The sequence below is a fragment of the Neopelma chrysocephalum genome, unplaced genomic scaffold (assembly GCF_003984885.1).
Source record: "Neopelma chrysocephalum unplaced genomic scaffold, ASM398488v2 Primary Assembly neopelma1_65, whole genome shotgun sequence".
In the NCBI taxonomy this organism is placed as follows: Eukaryota; Metazoa; Chordata; class Aves; order Passeriformes; family Pipridae; genus Neopelma; species Neopelma chrysocephalum.
The window spans coordinates 4,727,272-4,750,873 of record NW_020897722.1 but is presented as its reverse complement, the minus strand read 5'-3'; the positions used below and the strand labels follow the sequence as shown (position 1 = coordinate 4,750,873).

At 44.2% G+C, this 23,602-nt stretch overlaps 1 protein-coding gene across 2 annotated transcripts in view; it reads right to left on the bottom strand.

Annotated features, from left to right (window-relative positions):
* The window catches only part of TTYH3 (tweety family member 3), a 75,911-nt gene that overhangs the window by 35,882 nt on the left and 16,427 nt on the right, over window positions 1–23,602 (bottom strand). For both annotated transcript variants that reach the window (XM_027683488.1, XM_027683489.1), the window contains exon 2: window positions 2,219–2,388. In XM_027683488.1, coding sequence (XP_027539289.1) covers window positions 2,219–2,388 — 170 coding nt within the window. The remainder of the gene's footprint in view (window positions 1–2,218; window positions 2,389–23,602) is intronic.

Sequence of the window (23,602 nt, the reverse complement as noted above, 5' to 3'; positions counted from 1 at the left end):
ACTGTCTCCCAGGCTGATGTTTGGAACAGCCTTACACCCCACTACAGCCATGGCTGGTCTGGCACTTCTGTTACGTGTAACACACAGCTAGGATAGAATATATCCAGTGGACCAATCTAACTGTTGGTACTTAACTGTGACTTCCTGCTAGCACAGATTAGAGTCCCTGCTTGTTGGAATCTGTATCTGCATTCTCAGACATGCATAGAGTGCCAGGAGGCTCTGGTTCCAGGGCCCTGTGGCATCCAGTTGCTGTAGAGGGGCAGAAAACCAACCTTGGCTCTGCAGAGGAACAGCAGCACTGGGACAGCACCTTCACTCACCATGACGGTACCAACCTGCTCATTGTTCAAGTGCGAGGACTTCAGGGAGGAAATTAAAAACTTAATTAAAAAAGTCAAGACAAATATTCACCCCAAATCACTGTAGATTCTAAGTTCCAAGGATACTTCTGCATTTAATACTTGCAGAAACAAATGGTACACCAGTGGTTAAGATTTTGAGGAAGCCTAAGCAGTTTTCCAGCTTGTGGACTTGTCAGAGTTGCATCAAGTTTACCAGAATTTATACTCAGACTTTCCAATTTTAAATTGTCTCACAGATGCTCTGGAGAGGTGCAGAATACCTCCTTGTCACCCTTTCTACAATTAAAAACAAACACAACTACCACACTGCAGCAGCTGTCTCGGTCACACATGCTGCACAACAATAGCTAACAAGGGCCTGTAGCAGCAGCACAACTATAAATAGCATCAGCCAGAGCTTCTGTAAGAAAGGGTTAGGACCACAGCACTCTCAGTGGATTGGAATGGATGCAGCTGAAGCTCTTAAGCTCACTAAAAGGAAGGTGAATGAGGCTGAGATTTCTTCTTTGCGAGTTGTTCTGCGGTTTGCCTTTCCATTCCAGGCACCTATTTGCAATCAGCAGAGCACGGAAGAGCTCCCTGCAAACACAGCAATACCAGGTGGTACAGAAGGTCTCCTCCTCAGCCCTGAGCCCCTGCTTCTACAAGTAAATCCATCCCCAGCTGCTAAACTCAACACACAATGCCTGCTCTGCATTGTTTGTTCCAATACTTCAAGGGTTTGCTAGTCTCTTAAGCATGTGCCTCGAAAGAGAAAATACACAAATGCCTCAGCAGCACAGTCTGGCCCTTGAACAGCTGAGCCTGGGCTTCAAGGAACACACTACAAACAGATCACACATCAGATCCACCACCTATCATCAGGCTCACACAAAGAGTGAACCACAAGGCACCGTCAAATCCCATCGACTCATTGCTGTCTCCTCTGACTAAGGGACTGCTCCCAGACCTGCCAGACCCACAGAGGGGCAACCAAAGCCACCCCGAGTCTTGGGCAAGAATAGATGATGCTTGGAATTGGTAAGAAATGCAGTGCTCAATGTGGGGCACACACATCCAGAGAGCTCCAAGTACTCATTCTGCCCAAGTCAAAACAAGATCCAAGGCTCCTTCTCAGAGTCTGCAAACATGTACCTCCCTTCAGATGCCCCACCATTCACTTTCTAGGAAATTCTCTCTATGAATTCTTTCTACACACATTCTCCACTAATTACTGGATTTTTCTTGCTTTTCAGAAATCCTTTTTTTCACCTCATGTCCAAAAGCTTCTATTGCTCAGTCATAACAGGAAGCATTGCTGACCCTTGAACCATTACTTGGAGTGCCCTTGGAGATGGCACATTAGCAGAGATAATGAAATGCAGCAGTGTCTTACACATGCTGCAAAATCTCAACATTCCCTCCAGTCAAATGCCAATCCTTCCTAACCCAAAAGAATCATCTGTGTCTCTTTCTTCCTAATCTACTCTCCCACACAGCCATTCTTTTTGGACACCAGATTCCAAGAAATCTGCATTTAGACCTGATGAATACTTCAACCGTGTGCATCCTATTTAAGTGATAAGCTCCCAAGGATGGAGTGTCCTTCATTTCTCACTTGAAAAGTATCAAAGAGCAGGACATCAGCTATTCCTTTTCACACTGCTCGAACCATTAGGCAGTTCAGCGAGTGGTAGAAAGGAAGAAAATATATTACAGATATTTAAAACACAGACACACATCAAACAGAAAGAGGGATTACTGCCAACAATCACTAACTACAGACAGCAGTTCAAGTAGGGAGGCGCATGCAGAGGATGCATCACCACAAATAACTTGGGGGAACCCACATAACTTTGGGTGCACGGACGTACCTGCACACGAGGGTTGCGATGATGACGCACCAGGCCGTGCAGCAGCAGTCAGCATTCAGATGTTCCTCGCTCTTCCGATGGCGGCAGCACAGCCAGAAGGAGTAAAACAGGAGGAAGAGCAGGTCCAGAGCCAGGCAGGAGAGAGCAATGCCACCCAACAGCAGCAGGGCCTGTGGGAAACAGGGACAGGACACACTCACACCTGGGCACGGCACAGCCGCAGCAGGGGAGGGCAACCAGGGACCTCATGTTTGAGGGTTCTGCAAGGTGTACCTCGAAAACAAGTCATTTTGTGGGTTTGGTGTGTTTTTTAAAACATAAAAAGGATATTTTCAGTCCCACTTTCTCCCCTCTCTGCATCCCAGTTGATGAATCCACATTCTGTACCTAAGCTGTAAATCGCTGAGCCATTTTGTCTGTCCCAGCTAAGTTAATCAGTGAGGGTTTTCCTCTTTACTCCTGATCACAGGTCAGCAGATTTAAAGAACAAAAATAATAATAAAAAAAAATAGTTCAGCCAGCTGCCTCTCTATCTCTACGGTTTTTTAATCTTCATGAATAAATATGCAGGCTTATTCATTAGAAATCCAAGTGCATGAGTGGGTTTGAAAGGGGGTGGAATTTATTATACATGCATGAGATTGATTTTTAAAAAAATTAATCCCCATGCAATGCTTCTGTTCAAGGTAGACCTAGAATAAATGGTAAACCCCTTCCATATACCATCCACATATATAGGTACAACAAACGTGGATGCCACAGACACACTGGCTTGAAGCTGTCACAAGCTGAATTAGTGTGTTATACCTACTTCTAGTCATGTTCCTGGGAGGAAAGGGAAGCAGTAAGTGTTTAACTCCATTCTTATTTCTTTTTATTTGAAAAATGCTGGCTGAAATCCAAAAATGCAAACCAATTTTGCTAAATACAATAAAATAATTTAAATCCATTCTAACACCCAATATAGCCACATTTACTTGGTTCATTCAGATATGAGAAAGGATATCATTTTATCCATAAGCTTTTTTGGGTAACCCTTGGTAGTGGTGACAAAAGCCAACTTACTAGAAACTACTTAAATGTCTGGAAAGGGTCCAAGTCACCTACTGCTGCCCTAAAATTGGGGAGGCAGACATAGATCTGTATCAGCAAACCTAGAACAAAGGTTTGGGTTCTTAAATCAGTATCTCTTTTCCTCCCCATGCAGAAATTCCTTAAAGAACATTTATATGCTTCCTCCCGGTCAAAACAATAACTTCCTTCTGATCAAAGAAATACAACAAAGAATGCTGAGATTAAAGTAAGACTCTCAACAAAACTGGTGACTGTTTCTAACGGGGTCTGGTAGTAACTTGCTTTTTGCAGGCTTTTCTTTCCCCTCTTTCCCCCCTCTCTGTTCCATAGGTACTCCCTGCTGAGTTATTATCCTGGCAAACCGTATGAGCCACACAAAGTCCTTCTCAGCCAAGCAAACGTCAGCCATACATAACGAGATCCATGGTAGTTAAACCCCAGTGCTGCACCACAGATACTCCACGTGGCCATGTGCTTTTTGCTCTCCCAGCCTTAAGAAACCCACCCAAAGCCCATCAGGCGCCCTGGGACAGGGGGGAGTTTACAGGTGTTGCTTTCTCAAACTGTACAGCAGAAACTCAGTCCCGCTGCAGAAAGTGAACTTTGGGATCTTTACCAGAGAGGAGTGGGGGTTGAAGGGAAAAATCCCTATCCCCCTTTCCCATGCTTTCACCAGATGGTGTGAGCGCTGCTTGAGATCCTGAGCAGAAAGGGGCCTCCGAGAGGGAAGCTGCGCTCAGAGCCCCACGTTCTCCCACTTCTGAAGGCTTGCCATGTACGAGCACTCAATACTAATTTAACTAACACATTTGGCATACCAAAGCTCCTCAGGGATATTCTTTATTTTTTAAACATGTCAGGCTGCTGTAAGGCAAAGCTTTCCTGCCCTGCTCGCCTGCACTTCTTTCTTCACACCCTCAACCCTCCTGCACACGCTAAAAGGCGTCACTGTGGAAAGACGAGCTCAGCTGAAAACATCCTCCCAGTAACTCTTTATCAGCAAAAAATTCACACTGCAGAGCTCCAGATGTAGGGGAACAGCCCCCATTAAGAGGAAATGAAAGGAAATACCAAAAACAAAAAAAAAAAAAAAAAAAAGGAAAAATTAATATTAAAGACTGCCATGCAGAAAGCAACCTGAAGTTCTTGCTTTGAATGGATGCTTAATATACGCTTTAAATTTGCATCTGGCCAAAAAGGACTTGGCTGGCCACTATACCACAATCTGCATTTCATTTTCCAGAGAATATTTGTTTTCCATTAATGGATATGTGCCATGACAACAAGTGAAATCATCCAGCAGAGCAGTTATTAATCTTTCTGACTGATGAGTCAGTTTAGGACCCAGAGACTGGCTGGCAGTGAAAGCCTGGTTGCAACCAAAGATATGCCTCTGCCTGCCTGTCAAGATTAAACGACAGTATTTAAAAAAGGGGGGTTGAGGCTGGATAAACCCTCAGATGCTCTATCCTGCAACAGTAAATCTGGGACTCGGTTATCCAAGGCCACATTATCCCGAGTAAATGTAAAATTATGCACTGGGCCTTTTGCCACAAAGGAGCATCAATTCGTCTTCGAACATTTGCTGAGCTATCAGAACCTTTATAGCAAATGATGCATGAACTGCCCTTACAGGAAAATGGAGACAACTTGGAGGAGCAACATTTTACCATGGCGCTGACACTAATGGCTGAAGTGGAGACAGAGCAGTCCCTGAAAATGAGTGTAAATCCAAGTGGTATCTGCCAGACTGGCAAGAGACGAAGCTACAGTGTCAGGAAGCACTTTCAAAATAAAAGTTAATAGCTGTACACAGGGAAGTACCCACAAGAGCATTGCTGGTTTGGAAAGGCACCACAAAACCTGAATGAATTCGGTCTTGTGCAGAGACAGTGCTGCAGCATCACAGCCTCTCTCAGCTCCAGCATGGTTGCCAGGATTCATGGCATTTATCCTCTTCATGGGAGTAAGAAGCCAAAAAAAAAGGCAGAAAACATCTAGGTCCTCATGTGCAGAAAGGGTCACCTTCACAATAAGGAACAAAGGACACGACAAAAACACCCCCCCCAAAACTACCCCGGGGGTTGGTCAACTCTTCCATGTGGTGTGGGGATACCCATAGGTGCTGACATCATTCCTAAGGACATATTTGTAGATCAGCCTTCAGTTAATTCAATCCTCGGTCTCCTAGACCATGCCTTGTGTTCCTGGGGATCAAATAAACCAATAAACAGTCTTGTCTACTGGATGAAAAATCTCCTTACAAAACAGCCGCTTTCAGCTTGCAAGTTCCAAGGGATCCACACCATTAGTTACCTGAAATATCTATGGACTGTGGTCCTGGAAGGCTAATTTTAGCTGCTGAGACTGCACTTAAGGAATGGATACTTCATCACATCCTACAGTCACAAAGGAAGAGATCTACATAAGAACATGAGAATAAATAAAAGACATATTTACTCCTTTAGAAACAGGAAAAGCCTAAAGAAAGCCATGATGCACCGTAATGCTGGAGGTAAACACTGGGTTGCATTCAGGTTAAATTTCAAGGGGTTTACCACTGCCTTAAGTGCTGTTCATTCATCACACAACTGTACAGGAGAGTGTTGGCTTAATGACCATTCTTCACACCATCTTGTCCCCTGTGCCATGAAGGTTACTGGGCAGAAGAAGTCCTGGCAGCAGAACAGGTTTGGGAAGTTAATTCTGAATACACAAAGGCTCAGAACACTTCATGTGTTAATCAAGTACAAGTTTCATCAATCTCAATCTATCCAACTTCCAATTACCACGTTGTTTAGGCCTTGACTGTACCAACAGCAGCATTTTGCAGTGAGCAGCTCTTCACATGAAATAGATGATTGCTATTTTAGTATTAGTTAGTAAGTCCACTAAAACTCATTAAGAAACCCAAAAGGAAAGATGAAGCCTTCAGGTGGTTCCTGAGAAGGTTTCACTTTTAATCTTCCATTGATGATTTTCAAGGTATTTTATCTTAAAACTTCGTAATTTCAACCAACAGGGCAAAATAGCTACAGCTTCTGAGCACCTCAAGAACACAGTGTCTTAATCACTGCCAGCTTGAGAATGGTTTGTAGTTTCACCTCAAAGTTTGCTTTTGCCCAAAGAAAGCTTTCCACTGAATCTGCAACTACTATTCTTTCTGCATTTCCATGCAACGATTTGAGATTGTGAGAATAAAACAGAGGGAAGAGGTTAAAGGAGTGTGGGAAGAGAAAAAAGTTCACCCAGAAGAACAAATGAAGCCACCTGGGCTGCTGCCAAAGGAGCACTCATCTCTATTTATTCCATGAAGGACGGAAGTCATCTTAGCAAGAAAAGAAACTGCTGTGGGATAGTGTCATGCCTACACAACTTCCTACACTGCCTTTTTTTTTCCTTGACTTTGGGACATATCTTTAAAAAGCTTACATACTTATAGATAATAAGCAGCTCTGTCCTACCAAGCTGATTTTAACTGATTTTTTTTTTTGTAATAGTGGCAACACAAGGAGCACACTCTGACCTCCTCATCAGCTTGTTCTGAACAAGCTCGTGTGTTCAGAGGTTTTTCATTTCTCAAAAATGTTGTACGAGGTGTTTGTTGAGATACTTGAGTGTCTCAGGATGTCACTCATCCCACAGCCTCTACAGAAGGATGCAAGCTTTGATAGGGAACACAGCCAATCGTTTATTGGCAAATGTGATGCGGGGGGAGGATGTGGAAACCTCTGCTGATCTCAGCACTAAACCATCCCTATCTCCTCTGCCGGGGGACAGGCCTTCCCAGGCCAATTACTGCACTCAACACAGTGGAGGAGCAAAGCTGGGCAGGAAACGTGCTGTGGAAGAGGCTTTTCCCACGGTACTGGGATGTAATCTCCTCCATGAGGGATCCCTCAGCAGCATGGAAGAGCACCATGGAAACAGAGGACAGGTTCCACTGTGTCATCCCCTTATACAGACATCTCCCAGAGAAAGCACACTGTTAACAGAGTGCAGTAGAGATATATTTAGGGCAAGTCCACACTGGAGCAAGCAATATAGGCCAACACTTTGCCTTTAGCTTTTTTTGGTTGTTGGCTTTCCTTTCCGGAAAGGAGGAAATGCCAAGCATTATGTCATGCCTTTTTTTCTCTTTTTTTTCAAGTCACCTTAAGACAATACAGCAGATACATTAGAATAAAAACAGATCTGCAGTTGAAACCTCTCCTAGCATGACTAGATAGCTCAATTCCATTTACCAAGTTGGTTAAATGACCAGGCCAGTCTCCTCAATGTTGCAGAGCTCTCTACATAGGCAAGGGCATTACACAGTTCATTGGTATTAGAGCTGTGAACTAAAGCCACTTTAATTAAAAATGAGTGTTCACACAGGGTTTTAATGCAGTTTAACTAGAATGGCCTTAATTCAGTGTAGTTTAATTCACTTTAGTGGATTTAAAGTGGTTTTACTAATCTATTTTGAATTTATTCCTCCAGTTAATTCAGATTAATTTCTCAAGTGTAGGCAACGACTGAGAACAAGGCTAGGTTGATTACAGATTCATCATCATTTCCTCCATACTAACAAACATTCTAACTCCTTATTTCATAATTTAAGACTCAACACTGCCTTTAAAACTGGTCCAATTCACAGAAGCCACCAGGGCAGAGGCCAAAAAGACCCAAACTTGCTGATCCTTGGCTTACTGCAGTGACCAACTCACTACAATCATCACCAGGGTTTTGTGAGCTGTAGTTAAATAATATAGAGCACAGGTACATCTGCACACCTCAACTTCCACAGGTTACACAGGAGCAGGTGCTAGAATTCATCAGAGCAGTTCATATCACACCCCAAAGAGATGGAAAGCACTGAGTAGAAAGCATTTGCTTAACAATTGGGTTGGATATTTTTTTCCTGCCCATGAATGCAGATCTAAGCCGTGCTAATCAGCAGTGAACACTGGAATCCTATTGGGTTGAAGTCAAGTAACAATCCATTTATTCCCTTAGCTGTTACCAACTCAGCAATCTCCATCTTATACAGCAAGGAAACATTCCCAGAGGTAAGGGGGTCCTCTAAATTGGATGTTCTTATCCCTAGTTTCTCCATAATGCTGGCTGAAAGCCTCTATGCACTACAGCGATGAAAAGAATGAGACACTCTCACCAAATTCAGTTTCCAGTGACAGGTCCCCACAGACTAAATCTTTATTAAATGAGGCTTAGCTCAGAACTGGCAGCTTGTCAAATGAGCATTCTCACTGAAAAGGCGGATTTCCTTTCTGGGGATTCTGCAAATTCCCTTGCAGGGCTCTAAAAAAACACCGCCATGGATGCATCAGTGCTCGTGCAGGTCTTTGCCCCAAATTCCAGAGCAGCAAAACGTGCAAGGAATCCTCATAGGAACAGGCCTTCAGCTTCAGGAGATTATTTCTTCCTAGTATTCCCACTTGGGCAAAGATAAAACCATTAGTTAACTTTGTTTGGAGACAAGAATCAGATAATTATTTGGAATGTTGAGGTGAAGGGCACCAAAAGGATAGCTGGATGTCCTGCATCACTCACATCCAGCTCGGCCATGGCAGATCTGCACAATTCCACCAGACATTCCTTTCCCACAACAGATTAGCTCACACATTCCCGCCCGAGAGGGCTCCTCTACTCAAGGCCTTTTAGAAGCCACTTGATTTTCTTGGTTAGAAAACTGTATCATCCATTAACATCTTAAAACAATCTCCCTGCAAGGTAATTTTCCAGCAAATGGGATAATGGAAAGAACCCCCATGCTATAAAGGAAGTATGAATTTAATGCTCCTACATCTCGGGGATAAGCAAGCACTGCCTGTGTTACCTGGCTCAAGCCCAAGTGCTGTATAAATTCCCATGCCAAGACAGTTCCCATCCCCAGCTCTGCAGCAGGAGCTCTGCTCCTGCTGGCCTGGAACTCCCTGAAGGCAAGACATGGCACTGCCAAGCTGCCTGTGCATGCAGGCAGGGACCTGGGCACACTTGCACAGCCCAGCACGTGAGTGAGGCAGCTCTGATGTGTTTAAAAAAAAAAAAAAGAAAGAAAGAAAGAAAGAAAAAAAGAGCAGGAAATGCTTAGGCCTGAAGCCCAGTGACTTAATCCAATTTCCATCCTTTTTCCCTTCCCCCTCCTACAACGTGTGCTCTTGGAGACAATACACTTCATTTAGAGGGGAAAAAAATACTCTCTCCTGTGTGCCTGTCCTTGCACTCTATCAAGCCAAGTGCTGGGACACTGTATTTTTTTATCTGTCTATTTTGACCACTCATGCTTTGGCATGGATACCAACCTCAAGGAGTTTTTTCCAAGACTCCAGCTGTACAGAGTGTGCTTTCCTCCACGTTAGCTGCTCTTTAGCTTTTGCTGCTTCTTATTAGATTTGGGTTTCAAACCCAAATGTTCATACTGCTCCTGTGAATTTCAAGAGTCCTCCACAAAGGTTGAGCCTTTCAGTAGAGGTGATTACATGCATCATCTACTAGTCTCCTGTTTCTCTGTAGGATCTAAACCCCATCCTTTCCAGGAGACACGGCACCAGTTAGGATTAAATGCTGTATTTAGGCTCACTGCAACTTCTTGATCTTCTTAATCACCTCCTCTTAAACCAGCCAACCAAATCTGAAGTGATCAGCTACTGTGGAGTTTGCAGACACTGAGCTCAATCCTCAGCTCTGACGTCCTGGCAGGGAGGTCACTGCAAGCTGAACACACCCTGCAGGACCCCCTTAGCTGGCAGCCATCAGTGTTCCACATGTCATTTCTATTTGGAAGAGGTTAAAAAAAGGCATTGGGGAGGGAGAGGAAAGAGCATGGAAATGAGCAGAGTCACCCCTAAGTGGAACAGAAAACAAAAACTTGTCCCAGTTACGGAAACTTTCTCCAAAGGAACATCAACCCATCAACAAGGTTAGCCCATCCCATCATCAGGGATGGCAGTGTTTCCACTGTAGATAATGTGGTTCTGCTTGCTGCTGCCATTATTTTGCATTATTTTGAACTTGCTGGCCTGTTTCAGGCACCATTTTAATCCCATTTATGTCCTGGAAGTTTTGGCACCGTCCATCTACAGCTGCACACTATAAACTTGAGCGTACACATTTGCTGCACTGAACCACAAAAGTTATACAGAATAACAGAGAGAGATTCCAAATTGGAATGGAAACTCTTAACATCAAATTGTTACTAATGTTAGACTTGAAAGGCAACTTAAAGTTGCCTTTTTTTTTTTAACGTATACAACTTGTTCCATATCATTAGCACCATGAACACCATGAAGAGGTCTTTTTCTAAACAGCAGCTATTAGGAAAATGTTTAAGCCACAGCAAGAAGCTGAAGCACACACTTTGGCATTTGGAGGAACCCAAGTTTAAAAAAAAAAATTTAATTAGGAGGAAAAGAGATACTTTCTGGCCAAGATAACAAATCCACTGCAAATGGCTTCATAAACTGTTTCTATTAGCACAGAATGGGCAAGAAGGTAAGTTGCAATAATTTGGCTTCTGCATTTATATGTAATGGGAATGGGTTAGACTGGTGTGCTCAGGTGCCTTTAACATGGAGATCCACATCCAGTGTGTGCTCAGTTTTTAACCTGAAATAAATCTTCCGAATCAAGAGTGAGAAGTTTGGAACAACATGAAAATAACTAAGAGGAAAAAACAGAGCACTGAGTTTCCACTGATATTTACCCCATCCAGCTTCACTGGCATTTGTCTACATAGGCAAAGCAGGTCAAATGGCTGTTTACACAGCAAAAACTTGGTGCAGTTCAGAATGCACGTTAAGCCCACTGCAGTGTGAGAGAAATAGCAGTTGATGACATTAGCAAATTACACGGGTCTGGCTGCCCTGAGCACTGACCTCTGGGAGGGGATAAAGAACAAAAATCAAAGGCACACTGCCCTACATCTTCAGAAAGTCACGGCCCACTGTGCTACAGCCAGCAGCCCACACGACATCTTCCTTAAAATAATTTGTATCTGAAGTCAGCTTTAATGCAGTATGTCGGTCATGTGGAGAGGCCACGGAGAACTGGAAAGGGGCAATATCCTATAGGGATAACTTCTGTAAGTTCGGGAAGGGAGAACAGAGACCTCTGACCCATCTATTGACTGTGGACCTGCGCTGACCTCCTTGCACAAACAATGCAAACGTGCCATTTAAATGTCAGAGACAAACTTCTCACCATAAATTCACTCCAAACTGCCTCTTTGAAGACTACTACAGTCAGAACTTAAAAAAAATTAAAAAAAAAAACTAGGGAAAAAGGAGAAAATTTGTTGCTTCAACTTAAGCTGTACCTTTCCTTCACACAAAAGAGGCTCCTCCATGTGCAGGAAAGATTTCCATATGGAGTCTTCTTTGGTTTTATTTTGGGATTTTTTGAGTTGCCTTTTTTCCTTTTCTTTCTTTAAAGGAAAAAAAGCTCTCAAAAAAAGAAAACCCCTCAGGGACAAAGACAACCAATATTCACTATTGAGAACCTTCAAACCCAGGAAAGAAAATACCATAGAGGGACTAACAGAGGAAGCAGATCAAAAAACTATCCAAGCTAGCCAAGACCCACCACAGTCACAGCTGGAGCCCGTGTTTCTGCACCACTGACAAGACTGGGAGCGTCATTAACCACTTCTCCTCAGCCTGCGCAAGGGAGGCTACGGAGCTGAGAAAGGCCTCATGCAGGCTCCTGGCCAAATGTGCGAAGGGATTAGGGCCTCCTCCAGCAGCTATCCTGAAGGGAAATGCACTCTGAATAGAGATGGTTTCTTTACAGCTCTGCCCATCAGCGCTGCAGAGCTGCAGATGGCCCTCTCAGCAGCCAGGGGCAAGTCAGAGGCTGCCCCCTCAGTTCTGGCGAGTGGTCACTGCCTCACCCCTCTGCTTCTGCTCCCCAGCCATCATGCTGGTGAAAGGGGAGCCCATGCTTTTTAAATTCATCCCCTTAATGCCATGACACAGCTAGGAGTAGATGAACTTATACATTAAACCCCCTTGCATATACAAAGCAAACATGGTGCTCCAACATGTATCCACAGAGGGCATCCACTGCATCCACCCTGCTCTGTGACTCCAGGTCTGAGCAGTTCTTGCAGTTTCTCCATTTCCCCACGGAGCTGGGGGAAGAGGGGGATCTGTCTCCTTTCAACTGTTTCAAAGCTGTTCAACTCTCTTGGGGTTTGCCTGCAAAGCTGAAAGCTGTCATGGGCCACTGGCCTAAAAAAAATTTTAAGTCCTGGGTTTATATCAGCCATTTAAAGACAAATACACCTCACTTCTAGCTTCCTTTCCCACCAAGTTTGGGATACAGGACTATTTTGCTGTAACAGATGTTACATCAGTTAAAAGGAGGTGTTCTCCCCCTGTGTCCTAATGGAATTTTTCGATAGCTGCTTTGCTTTCCCAGGACATACACATCTTATCCACTAGAAATCAATGCATTTCATAGGTAAACTAATACACATTATCTCTTCAGAGATCCTTTTATCCTGTTCATCAGATCAGCTTTGGTAGGATTCCTCAAGTTCCTGCACGGATACTCATTCATTCAGCAATTCTTCTGAACCACATCTTGAGATAGATTTTTCAGGGAAGTTCCCAGAGTTCTCTTAGGGTTCTGCCTGCACTTATGTCATGGCTATATTTAAAGGAGGAATCCCACTAAAGTGGTTTATAACATGCTCTGGCAGGACAGTGTAGACAGAGCTAAATCCTATTAAGCTACTTAAGTTGCTTTCCCCCTCTGAAGTCATCTGTCAAATGCTGGTCCTAGACAAAGCAGCCAACTATCAAACTAGCTTATCAAGAGTCATGCTTAAAATACCAAACAAGACAAAAAAATGCAATCATCGCCACACATGAGGAAAGAAAGTGGGGCAGTGTGCTGCTCCAGTAACCTCCTGGGATCCCAGGGGGTGGAGAAGGCTGGTGATTAGCTTCTCATTACACTTAGATTGTAACCTACTTGCACACACTGGACTTAATAAAGACAAAATAAGAATGACTGTGTCTTTACGTGTCAATCTTGACTATTCTGAAAGGACTATATGGGGAACATATGAATGTGAGGTATACTTTTAAAATAAAGATCACACTAACAGGGCAGGAGGGGGTACCTGGGAAAACAAAGCACCATTCAGCCTTAACTCAGCCCCCCACAGGGAGGGGGGAAAGCAGCATTCATAGTCATTTCATCTCCTTTCCCATTCTATTCTTGAAAACAGGCACCACAGAATCCTGAAAGATTAATTCCCACAAGTTAAATGTCCACGTTTAAAGCTCCAGCTTTACAGCATTCACTCCACTATGTCAACATGCTACTGCTGTGAGATTTCAGAGACAAACCTCAGTTCCACAGATTCCATACAATAATAGAAAACAATAGGCTGGAAGAGACCTCTGGAGGTCACTGTAGTGCAACCTGCTGCTAAAAGTAGGGCTAATTTAATAGATGGGGTTGCTCAGAGCCTTGGCCTGGGAAATTCCAACTGTCTCTTAAGGCTGGAATTTCCAAAGCTTCCCTCAGCCCCTGCTCCAGCATTACAAGAAAAAATGCTCATAAGTGACTGCACCCACGTGCCATTTCCCATTTCAGCTTGTGGTTGTTGTCCCTGGTCCTTTTGCTGGGCACCACCAAGAAGAGCCTGGAACCATCTTCAGTTATGCAAAGGCTGCCCTTCCTCCTTCTGTCCTTCCTCCTTCTCCACTTCAGGCTGAAGGGCCCCAAGCCTCCCAGCCTCCCTTCACAGGTCAGGCTCTAACCATCTCAGCGACCTTTCCCTGCACCTGAGGAGCAACTCTCCTGCACTGGGGCCCCAAACCATGAGGAAGTAACACAGCATTTATGCTGGCACACATAGCTGGAGGGAGCCCATGCATGTGAAATGGCTGATGGCCCCATTTTAGGCTACTTTCAGCTTGCTTAGAGAGCTAGGCAAAGCACAGACCTTCAAAACTCGGGTTAGCCTCCAGCTGCATGACCTACCCAACCTGATATGGTCACCAAGCACCAAAAGGTGACAGATGTCCCCCCACACTGGACAGTCGCTCTGAGGGCACGAGAAATGCAGCAAATACCATCAGGGTCCAAGAGAGAGGCTCAACAGCAAAGATGTTATCCCTCAAAACAACACAATGAGACAGCTCAGGGGAGAGGAAAGGAGATGTAGGGATGGGAAAAGAGCAGCAACAGAGAAGGTACATGTTTCTGACTGAAAACAAGGCACCTCAAGAGTTATTCGGCAAGCCCAACTGCATGGATGCTCGTGCTTCCCATTGGCTGCTGCCTTCCAGAGCTGCACAGCAACGAGCCAGGGAGGTGGGAGGCTGCCAGCACGCATGAGAGCTCCCTGCTCAACCCCTCCTCTGCATCCCCACAGCCCAGCCTGGCAAGCACTGCCGCTGCTCCAGCTCATCCTGCCCCAGCTCATGACAGGATCGATCGCCCGTCCCCCAGCGGAGGTCAACTAGGGAGAGACAAAGGAGGCAGGACCTCGGTTAAACAAATAACAGGGTCAGTGCTGAGCAGCCACACCAAGTTATCTCAACAAAAACAAGATAGGACAATCCCATGTTTTACCTCCATTCCCAGCTCAGGTTTTTCTTGGCAAGCGGGAAGGTAGAACTGCAGAAATAAGGATGGAGTGGAGGGGAAGGGGCACAATGTGCAGCTGTGCTCATGTCTGACACAGGTCTTCTACCAAAAGCTATGAGTGCTGCTCTTGTAGGTGTTTCACTCCACTGATTTAGGAAAGTGAGGGAGGAAACAATCACAATAGAGTTACCCTGTCTCAGCTTCGCTATGAAAGGGCTCCAATCGCAGGGTTCTAGACCACACCAACATTTATAAGAGAAGATAAGAGCTTCTCACAGAAGGAAAGCAGGATAGAGTACAGAAACTGGAACTGTGGAAAAGCAACTGATCCAGCTGTTGGGTTTACCACCAATACAGCCACAAAGCGGATCACGAAGCATGCTATTGATGTGGAGGAGTAGAGACTAGTTCTAGTGCCTGAGCACAGCAGCTCACAGCAGGAGAGCTTGTTATAGCTTTCCTCTAGCACAACCACCTAAACCAAATCCCCTTTAGATGCAAGCAAAAATTAACCTGAGACACACACACAGAAAAAAAAGGATTGGACAAAGAACTCAAATGGAATGAGTTCTTGCAGGCTCTAGCACAAGAAAGGTCTGGAATTCTTTTCATCCAGATCCCAAACCATTATCTCTCAGAAGCACTCAGCATCAGAGCCAAGCAAAGGATACAATGAACTCCTCTGCTCTGTTTCCCAGTATGTGCAGGAGAAGCTCATCATCTGGGCAGTCACTACTGATCAGGTGCATCTTCTCAGGCAGGGAAGCCACACAGTGCTGACTGAGCTCGCCCCACTCAGCGAGAGGGGGAGAAGCCTCAGCACCTCTCCCTTTCGCCATCACACACCTGTACTTACAGCAATTGTTTATGCACCCTAGAACACCTGCCTGCTTCCCATTATTTATAAACCAAAAGTCAAACCACTGGAGAAACAACTGTGTTTTATGTCGCTGCCTCTCCAAAATTGCTGCCCCTCAGCTGATCAAGTGGCACTGAGGCAGATTAGAAGCACTTGCATGAAGTCAAATAGATAAGCTTGGTTCCTGACGGCCAAACTCTGCACTGAAATGGGAGCCCCTGAAGCAATCCATGCTGCCAGCTCTGCTGGGGATAGAACAAAGAGCAGATTTAATATCTTAAAGACAAACCCCACAGATTTCCTGCATGCAAACATACACACACCCATTTCTGCTGTAGTTGTCTCAAACGGAGAACAGCTCCAAGAAATACACCACCTCCATGCACTTTCTTGTCAGAGAGAAGTAGATCCTGCCAGCCTACTCAGTACAGAAACAATTTAAAAGTTTTTAGGGACTAAGTGTACAAATTCATTTGAAAATCTGTCACATCATCTACTGGTTCCTTCAAGTAAAACTAGTTGTAAAGACATTTGATAAGCAGACAATTAAATACTGGATTTCTTTATTTCTTGGCAGTAGCCAAAAAGGGTTGTAATCATTTATGTGGGCACCGTTCTCAAGCTTATAAATTACTGTTATTTCTGCACCAACTTGCTTTTTCTTCACCAAGGGAAAAAGAAAAGAAAGGTAAACCCCATAGTTTTAATAAGTGAGATGTCCCCAGTTTTAGCAAAGTACTACTTTCCCCATTAACAGCTGCTGCTACATATGAAGGTGTCAGAGGCTTTTTTCTTTCTCTTCTCCAGCATCACCATTGAACATTTAGCAACAGAATTAAAACAAGAAAACCAACATGAAGAGTTGTGACAATGCAGCACTGTGATGGGTAGGTTGGCTCTCACAGGGCTCAAGCAATCACTGGTATGATCTCTGAGCTGGAGACAATGCCACACTCAGTAGAATAGAGCCAGGGAAAGAAGGAAACAGTAGGCAGCACATCTGCTTCCAAAACTTGTCATTTACCCCATGCACAGGGGGAAGATATCCAGGCTTTCCTCCATTTTCCCCTCTTTTTACAAATTGGCTGTAAATCCCTATGCCCTCAAATGACTCTGACTTTGATATCCACTACACAAACATTCAGATGTGTTGTTTAAGTGAGCTATCCCGAGGTCATCATCTACAGCCTGACCTGCTAGAGCAACGAAGCACAGCACACACAGCTCCACCCTAACAAGCAAGGCTGTTCTTCCTGCTGTGCTTAATGATCAAAGCTCTTTCCTAAAAAACTGCGATCCCAGGGGTTAAAACCATTTTTGGTAGCAGCTAAGATGGAAAGAAAACCTTTCTCTTTCAGGATCCTTAAGATGGAAGCAAACACCACACAAGCTATGTGTTAAACTAGTACCATTGATGCACAGCTGCAAGAATGCCTTATTAAAACCTGTAACTAAATCAAGGAATTCTAATATTCATAACTGAACTTAAAAGCACTACCCTCTGAGATACTAGAGAATTTTCCCTCAAAGACTGCTCACCTCATTGACAGTCATGTTGCTTTTCATAATCTTGTTCACAAATTCAATCAAGCTCCAGATAAAATCTAATCAAGTTGGACAAGCTGAATTGCAAGGGCTGTCGTTTCAAGTCCTTTAACAGGAGGTCAGCTCAAAGTAAGCCTCTGATGTCCCAGGACTTGAGCAGGATTATTTCATGTAGCTCATTGCTGTAGGCACCAAAGACCATTTTAGCTCCCCAAACTATTTTTAATACTCACTCTAGTGGAGCATTTGATCTCTAGACAAGCTAGGTTTAGTCTTCTCTCCTTTTTGCTCAAATCCATAGAGATTTCTCCAGGCACAAAAATGGCAGGAAAGACCTGCTATTCATAGAACTTGGTTACTATAATTGTTCCTCAACTTCAGTTTGTCCCTCTGGAAAACATGGCCATCCCTGAGAACTATTGCTAGTCTGGAGATACTGCCCATCCTGAAGCAAATATAAAAGCACCAGGGATTGCCAGGGCAAAGCATTTGGGAAGACCTCATCATTCACATTTAAGACATGTTGGTCACTTCAGCTTGTCCTTCAGAGACACTCTATTCTTTTTCTTCTGTCCCCTCAACTGAAAAGACAAAATCTAAGCCATAGCTAAGATCTAGATCATTTGGCTACTACCTAGCAAACAGGCATTAGGAAAAATTTACTCCCACAACACTTAAATAAGAGAGGCAGCCCTTTTGTATTTATGCATTTCAGACTAAAGCATTCAAAAGAATCAATATAACTTATGATCTTTAAAATAGAGCTCTTAACACTTTTGAACATCAACCCGCATGCTGATATTGTAAGAAAAAACTATTCAAGAGGTTCTGGGTTCTAAAGTTAACTTATAATTTCACCCCTGAAGCCCAGGAATAGCAGCATAACATTTAAATACCATTGCAAACCAATGTGACTGGGGTTAAAGCACATCCAGCCATGTCCCACGTGTGGCTGTCACCTGGCTGCCACTCTCCTGGTCACCAAGTGTGTAGAAATACTTATTCAGACTAACAAATCTGATGCAGATCCAAGGCAATTCTCTCTGTGAAACTGGTGTTGGAGGGAGGGGGGAGTTTTGTAACCATATTAGTCACAAATTTTATTATAAATAAAAATCTTACGAGGAGAATACCACTTTTTCCCATCATCATACTTCCATGGATAACAAGACAGCAAATGCTCTCACTAGCCAGATTCTGAACATTTAAAAAATAATTGTTTCTCAGCTACTGAATATATAAACAGAACTAACAAGTTTCCAGCTAGAAAGTCCACTCCCCACCTTCCTCTTGTTCACCATGTGTAGCTCAGGTCATTTCCTATTTCAATTCCAGCAGGAAGAGCTATTTCAGCCAGAGCCCAGAAACAAGGAGCCCAGAAACCCAGACTCACTGACTGCACTGCATCAAAAAATCCCTTGGAAAAAAGGCTACTGATGAAAGGAAGGGTGCCTTTATCTCCAACACACCAAACATCTGAAAGGATGTTCCCTCCCAGACACTTCAGTGTATGAAGTTTGGTGCCCTTCCTCTTTTTTTTTTTTTATTTTTTTTGGTTAAATAAAGTCTCTATAAAACAAAAGAAAGTGTTTGTTCATTTAACTGTTTATTCAGCCAGCTTCAAAATTAAAATATTCCTGCCCTGTCTCCACTCCAGGTTGGTCCCTGGTGACTATCTCTAATATTTTACATATCAATATTTCTTTCTAGAAACCAAGCTCTAGGGAAAATGAAGAAGTAAGGAAGCTCGAGCATATTTATCAGGCTTGACACTTCCTATCGGTCTGCAGTGCTGGAAAACCATTTCCCTGACAAATGGATGGGCCTCAACCCGTCACACAGCCCCGTATCTTGCTTTCAACCTCATTACTCTTTTAAAGAGGCACAACTCTGAAAAGGGCTTCAAAATGCAGATAGACTTGCAGGAGGGGAGCTTGCAGGGAAGGTGGGGACTGTGGCTGCCTCACAGACACCAGCTGAGCTCCAGGGTCGAGTGAAGACGCTCACACATGTTACTGCTTGTCCAACTGTGAAGTGACCTTACACCACCACCTCAGACACACTCTGTCACACAGTATGGTCGTGTCTGATTTCACAGGTCACATCCAAGGCTTTAATGCACCCTGGTGAGGAGGAGATGCACACACACCACCCAATGAGAGCATCAAATCACAGATAACCTACTGCCACAGAAGCGAAAAATTGATCATCTGCTCACGTGGCAATGAGAACAGCTCAAGACTGTTAAAGTGATGGAGAGTGTGGTCTTCAGGGCAAAGAGAAACAAAGAAAGAATAAGCTTTGAAAAGTACTGGTTGGTGTTAGAACTTTAACAGGAATATGCCCTGCTCAGCTACAATTCTTCAGGTCACAAAGTAACCAGAAATAAAATGCTATTACAGACCCCTTTCACCAGCAGTACAGTGGGTTGTTCTCTTTCCTCTCAGCATTGTTTCCGACTTCAAACCAGAAAGAAGCCATGAAGGGCAGGAAACAGCTCATCTCTAAGCCAAACCCAGAAGTGTGTTTTTTCCATGACGGTTTAAAAAGAGCTATGGTTTAGAAAAGCCTACAGGCTCACATGAAGATAGAAGCCAGCCAGCAACCTTGTATTTGATTCCTGAATTCTACTTCTTGATTCAACGCCCCAAAATATTCCAAAAGGGAGATTCAACACAAAGCCTGGCACGTCCCACACTTTTCCACTCAATCTTAGTGCCATGGCACTCTGAAGGCACGGGAATTTTGTTCCTGCCCCAAGTTCATGCCAGACCAGGGTTATAACAATTCATCTGACAAGAATAAACAGTGTTTTATGCCTGGATCAGATGCTCGGTCGGGTTCACAGGGCAGCTGTTCAAACACCCTGGCCTCAGGTAGCAGCTTCTGTGCATACCAGGGCTGGTTACACTGTAACTGCAACCTGAAGAACCTCTGTGCTGGTGTGGAAACGTGTTCTCAGCCAGGGCAGTCCCTTGATTTGATCACTGAGCAGCCCCAGAGTGCAAAGTGTTCCAGCCACCCTCCTGAACCATGACCTCAGGAACAACAAACTTCCACTTCAGACAGCTGTGATTAAAAGGTCTAAAGCTGCAAACTTTATTAGGGATGGGAGAGTCGCATCAATGCCAGGATTTGCCAAGCAGAACCTCAGATATAGGTCCCATTTACACAATGTTGAAACCACAGTTTTGCACTATTTCTCCACTGAGGTCTTGCCTGAAGAGACTTATCATAGACAAACATCCCTGTTCACAGCCCAAATCTAACGTTAAATCATGCCCAGGATGTTAGAATACAGTACTATCCATTTCTTTATCATGTATGAAATGTTGTCCAGCAAGCAACAGACGTATTTATTCCAAATGGGTGCTGGAAACAATTTCACCAATGCACATGGGTCTTGGCACTGCAGCACTGATACAGCAGTGCCATTCCACAGGAGATCAGGAGCAAAGAAGTCTGTGATGCCATTAAAAAAAAAAATATCCAAATTTCAAGGCTGCAGTTTAGTGCCACGTTTTGTGGAAAAGTCAAAAAGCTAATAAGGAGTCTTTGAGCACACTGACACAGGTAATGCCAGAAAGTGCTGGTCAGAACCTTGCCCTCCACAATGTTTCAAAAACAGATCTGCAACTCTGTAGAGAAGTGGACTCATTCTTCAAAGGTTCAGATTGCAAGTATGAACCTACCAGCAAAGTTTGGGCTGCATATAGCTATGGGATTTCCTGGGTTTTCAGTGTACAAAGAGGCAAACAAAGGCAATTTGTTTGCATGGAGTTCTACAACATAAAGGTGTTTGGGTTTCATTGTTTGGGGGAGAGGTTAAAACAACTTCAAAACTTTTGTCCGACTTGTAAGGAAAGCGACAACGCTGTTTTCTCCTGGGCCCCTGAGCATATCTAACATGCACCTGCATGTTCCACAAAGAATCTAAATAAAAAACCACCACCAACAACAACAAAACTCAAACCACATGGGACTTGAGAACATGCAGTTTAACTGGGTTATTAGAAAAACCAGTGTTTCCAAACACAGCACAAGGGAGGAAACATTTCACAATGCTCCAGTCAAGAGAAGAGTGACTTCTCCTAGCATCAGCCCCAGTCTACATGTGCTGGCTTGGACAGCATCAAATCCTGCTGCAATTTGCAGATGCAGAAGAGGAAGTGGTGACACTTCAGGCAGCCTAAGCTGTCCTATTAAGTCCAGGATTGAAAAAATGTGCAAGACAGCAGAATTATAAGTCACTCGATCATAATTCCAGCAGGAAACACTCTGCTCTTATCGGCATTGCTTCAATCCACCCTTGTTATGCTAATCCAGTAACTTGTGAAGCGCCCTTGATAGAGGGGCCATTGTGAGAAAAATACTTCCCTCAACACTTGTTTTCATAGCAGCTACATCTGGGGAAGAAATTACTGCACAGCTTCTACCTCTCAGCAGATCACTGCTTGGATCAGTTTTAGAGGCAGGAATGCAAAGTCCACATGCTCTGCTGAAGCTTTGCTGCTTGGAGCTTCACAGACCCACACCTTGTCAATACGAACCGTGTGCCACTTGGACACAGCCACTGAGCATATTCCATTACTTGGGATTGCTGCTCCCAGGCAGAGCCTGGAGTACCAGCGTTAGCAGAGCCAACAGCTCTCCTGTCACTGTCACACCTGATAAGCAGAGAGTGAAACCATCATCTTGACAAGCCTTCACAGGGCAACGCCGCTCTTTGAGGACCTTCAATGCACGACTCACTCACTGCTGCTGACGTGCACTAAACACCAACTTTTGTCTAGGAAAAAAAAGTGATCCCCACAAGCTAAAAGCAAAATCTGTGCCTTTTATAAAAGGGTCACTGACTGCAGATTGATTTCCCAACTTGTGATAAACTTACCCTTTGGGATCTTTCACCTTGTATTTCATTGGGAAATTTAAGCCATTTTGGACACTTGATAATAGGGACTTTCCCCATTTCTCCGCCCACTAAGACACTGTTCATCTCACTACTGCAGTTCTGCATTTTGAAAGCATCACATCCTCCCACAAACAGAGTCAGCAGTCCTAGGCCTTCGACCTTGAAGCCCTTAAACACACTGAAGCCTTCCTTCAGAGAACACAGCAACACTACTCCCTGAGGACAAAATTATAAAGAAGTAGAAGGAGGAAGTACATTTTCTTTCACATCCTAAATTGGCTGATATTTCCCCCCTCACAGTGTAATCCTGAGCTATGCTTCCCACCAACTCCTTTTCCTTTTGCCTCTAGCTAGGTACACAGAAATTACTGTATATACAGTATATTTGTGTCTTCTCAATGCTACCTTTAGATTAATAACCACTGCTTGAGATGAACCCTTTCTATCCATGAAGAATCACAACAAGTCAGAAGCACTGCAGCTGAAGAGCTTAGCAGGTCAAGCCCAAGGTGCTGCACAGCCACCCGGTAAATCTCAAGGGAAAGGCTTTTTCACTCCAAACAGCTGCTGTGAACACAACCCCACCACGGCACCGGCACCTGAGCAAGAGCAGCCACCGGAGAAGGATGCAACAAGCTGGTCACACCAGCACCAGCTGAACAGGCTCCAGTGCTCCTGCTTACCAGGTCCTCATGGGGCTGTGTGAGGGACTTCAATTTCTAACCACAAACAAGGTTCTTTTTCTTTCTCCGGTACTTTCACTGACTGGTGGAAGAATGACAGATGCGTCATCTTTCAGAATCAAAACCCAGGAGCACGGACTCTTCACTCTGCTGTTTTGTTTTTAACCTCACACCTCAGGTTAGAAACACAGCCCCCAACATTTAAACTGGAAGTACAAGGAGAGATCCAGCAAAGGAAGAAGAAATCCAATGGACAACATCCAGCTGCCTCCTCCACTCACTATTATATACTCAAGTACTGCAGCCCCTTGAAGCAACACAGTCAGGACAGAATCCTGGCCTGAAAACTCTTGGAAAGGACTATTTAATCCAGCCTCCCATACAGCATCCAGGCCATAGCTACTGACAGCTGAGCAGTGGGTCATTCCTGCTATCAGCCATCAGACCTTGGGCTTGGCAAGTCACCCAACATGTGCTTTGTGGTGTATGTTTGCAACATCACCGGGGTTGGCCACTTCCACTAACAACAACAAGAATAGCATTTACCAGTCCTGCAGGGAGTACTTACAGAAACTTAAAAATTAAATTAGGCTATTAAAAACAGCTGTTAGTGCCAGATCAGCATTCTCAGAGCTTCCAGAATGACAAATGCAGAAATACATGATCTCACCTTTTCTTGCTGTTGTGGTTCCTGAAAAAGTCTC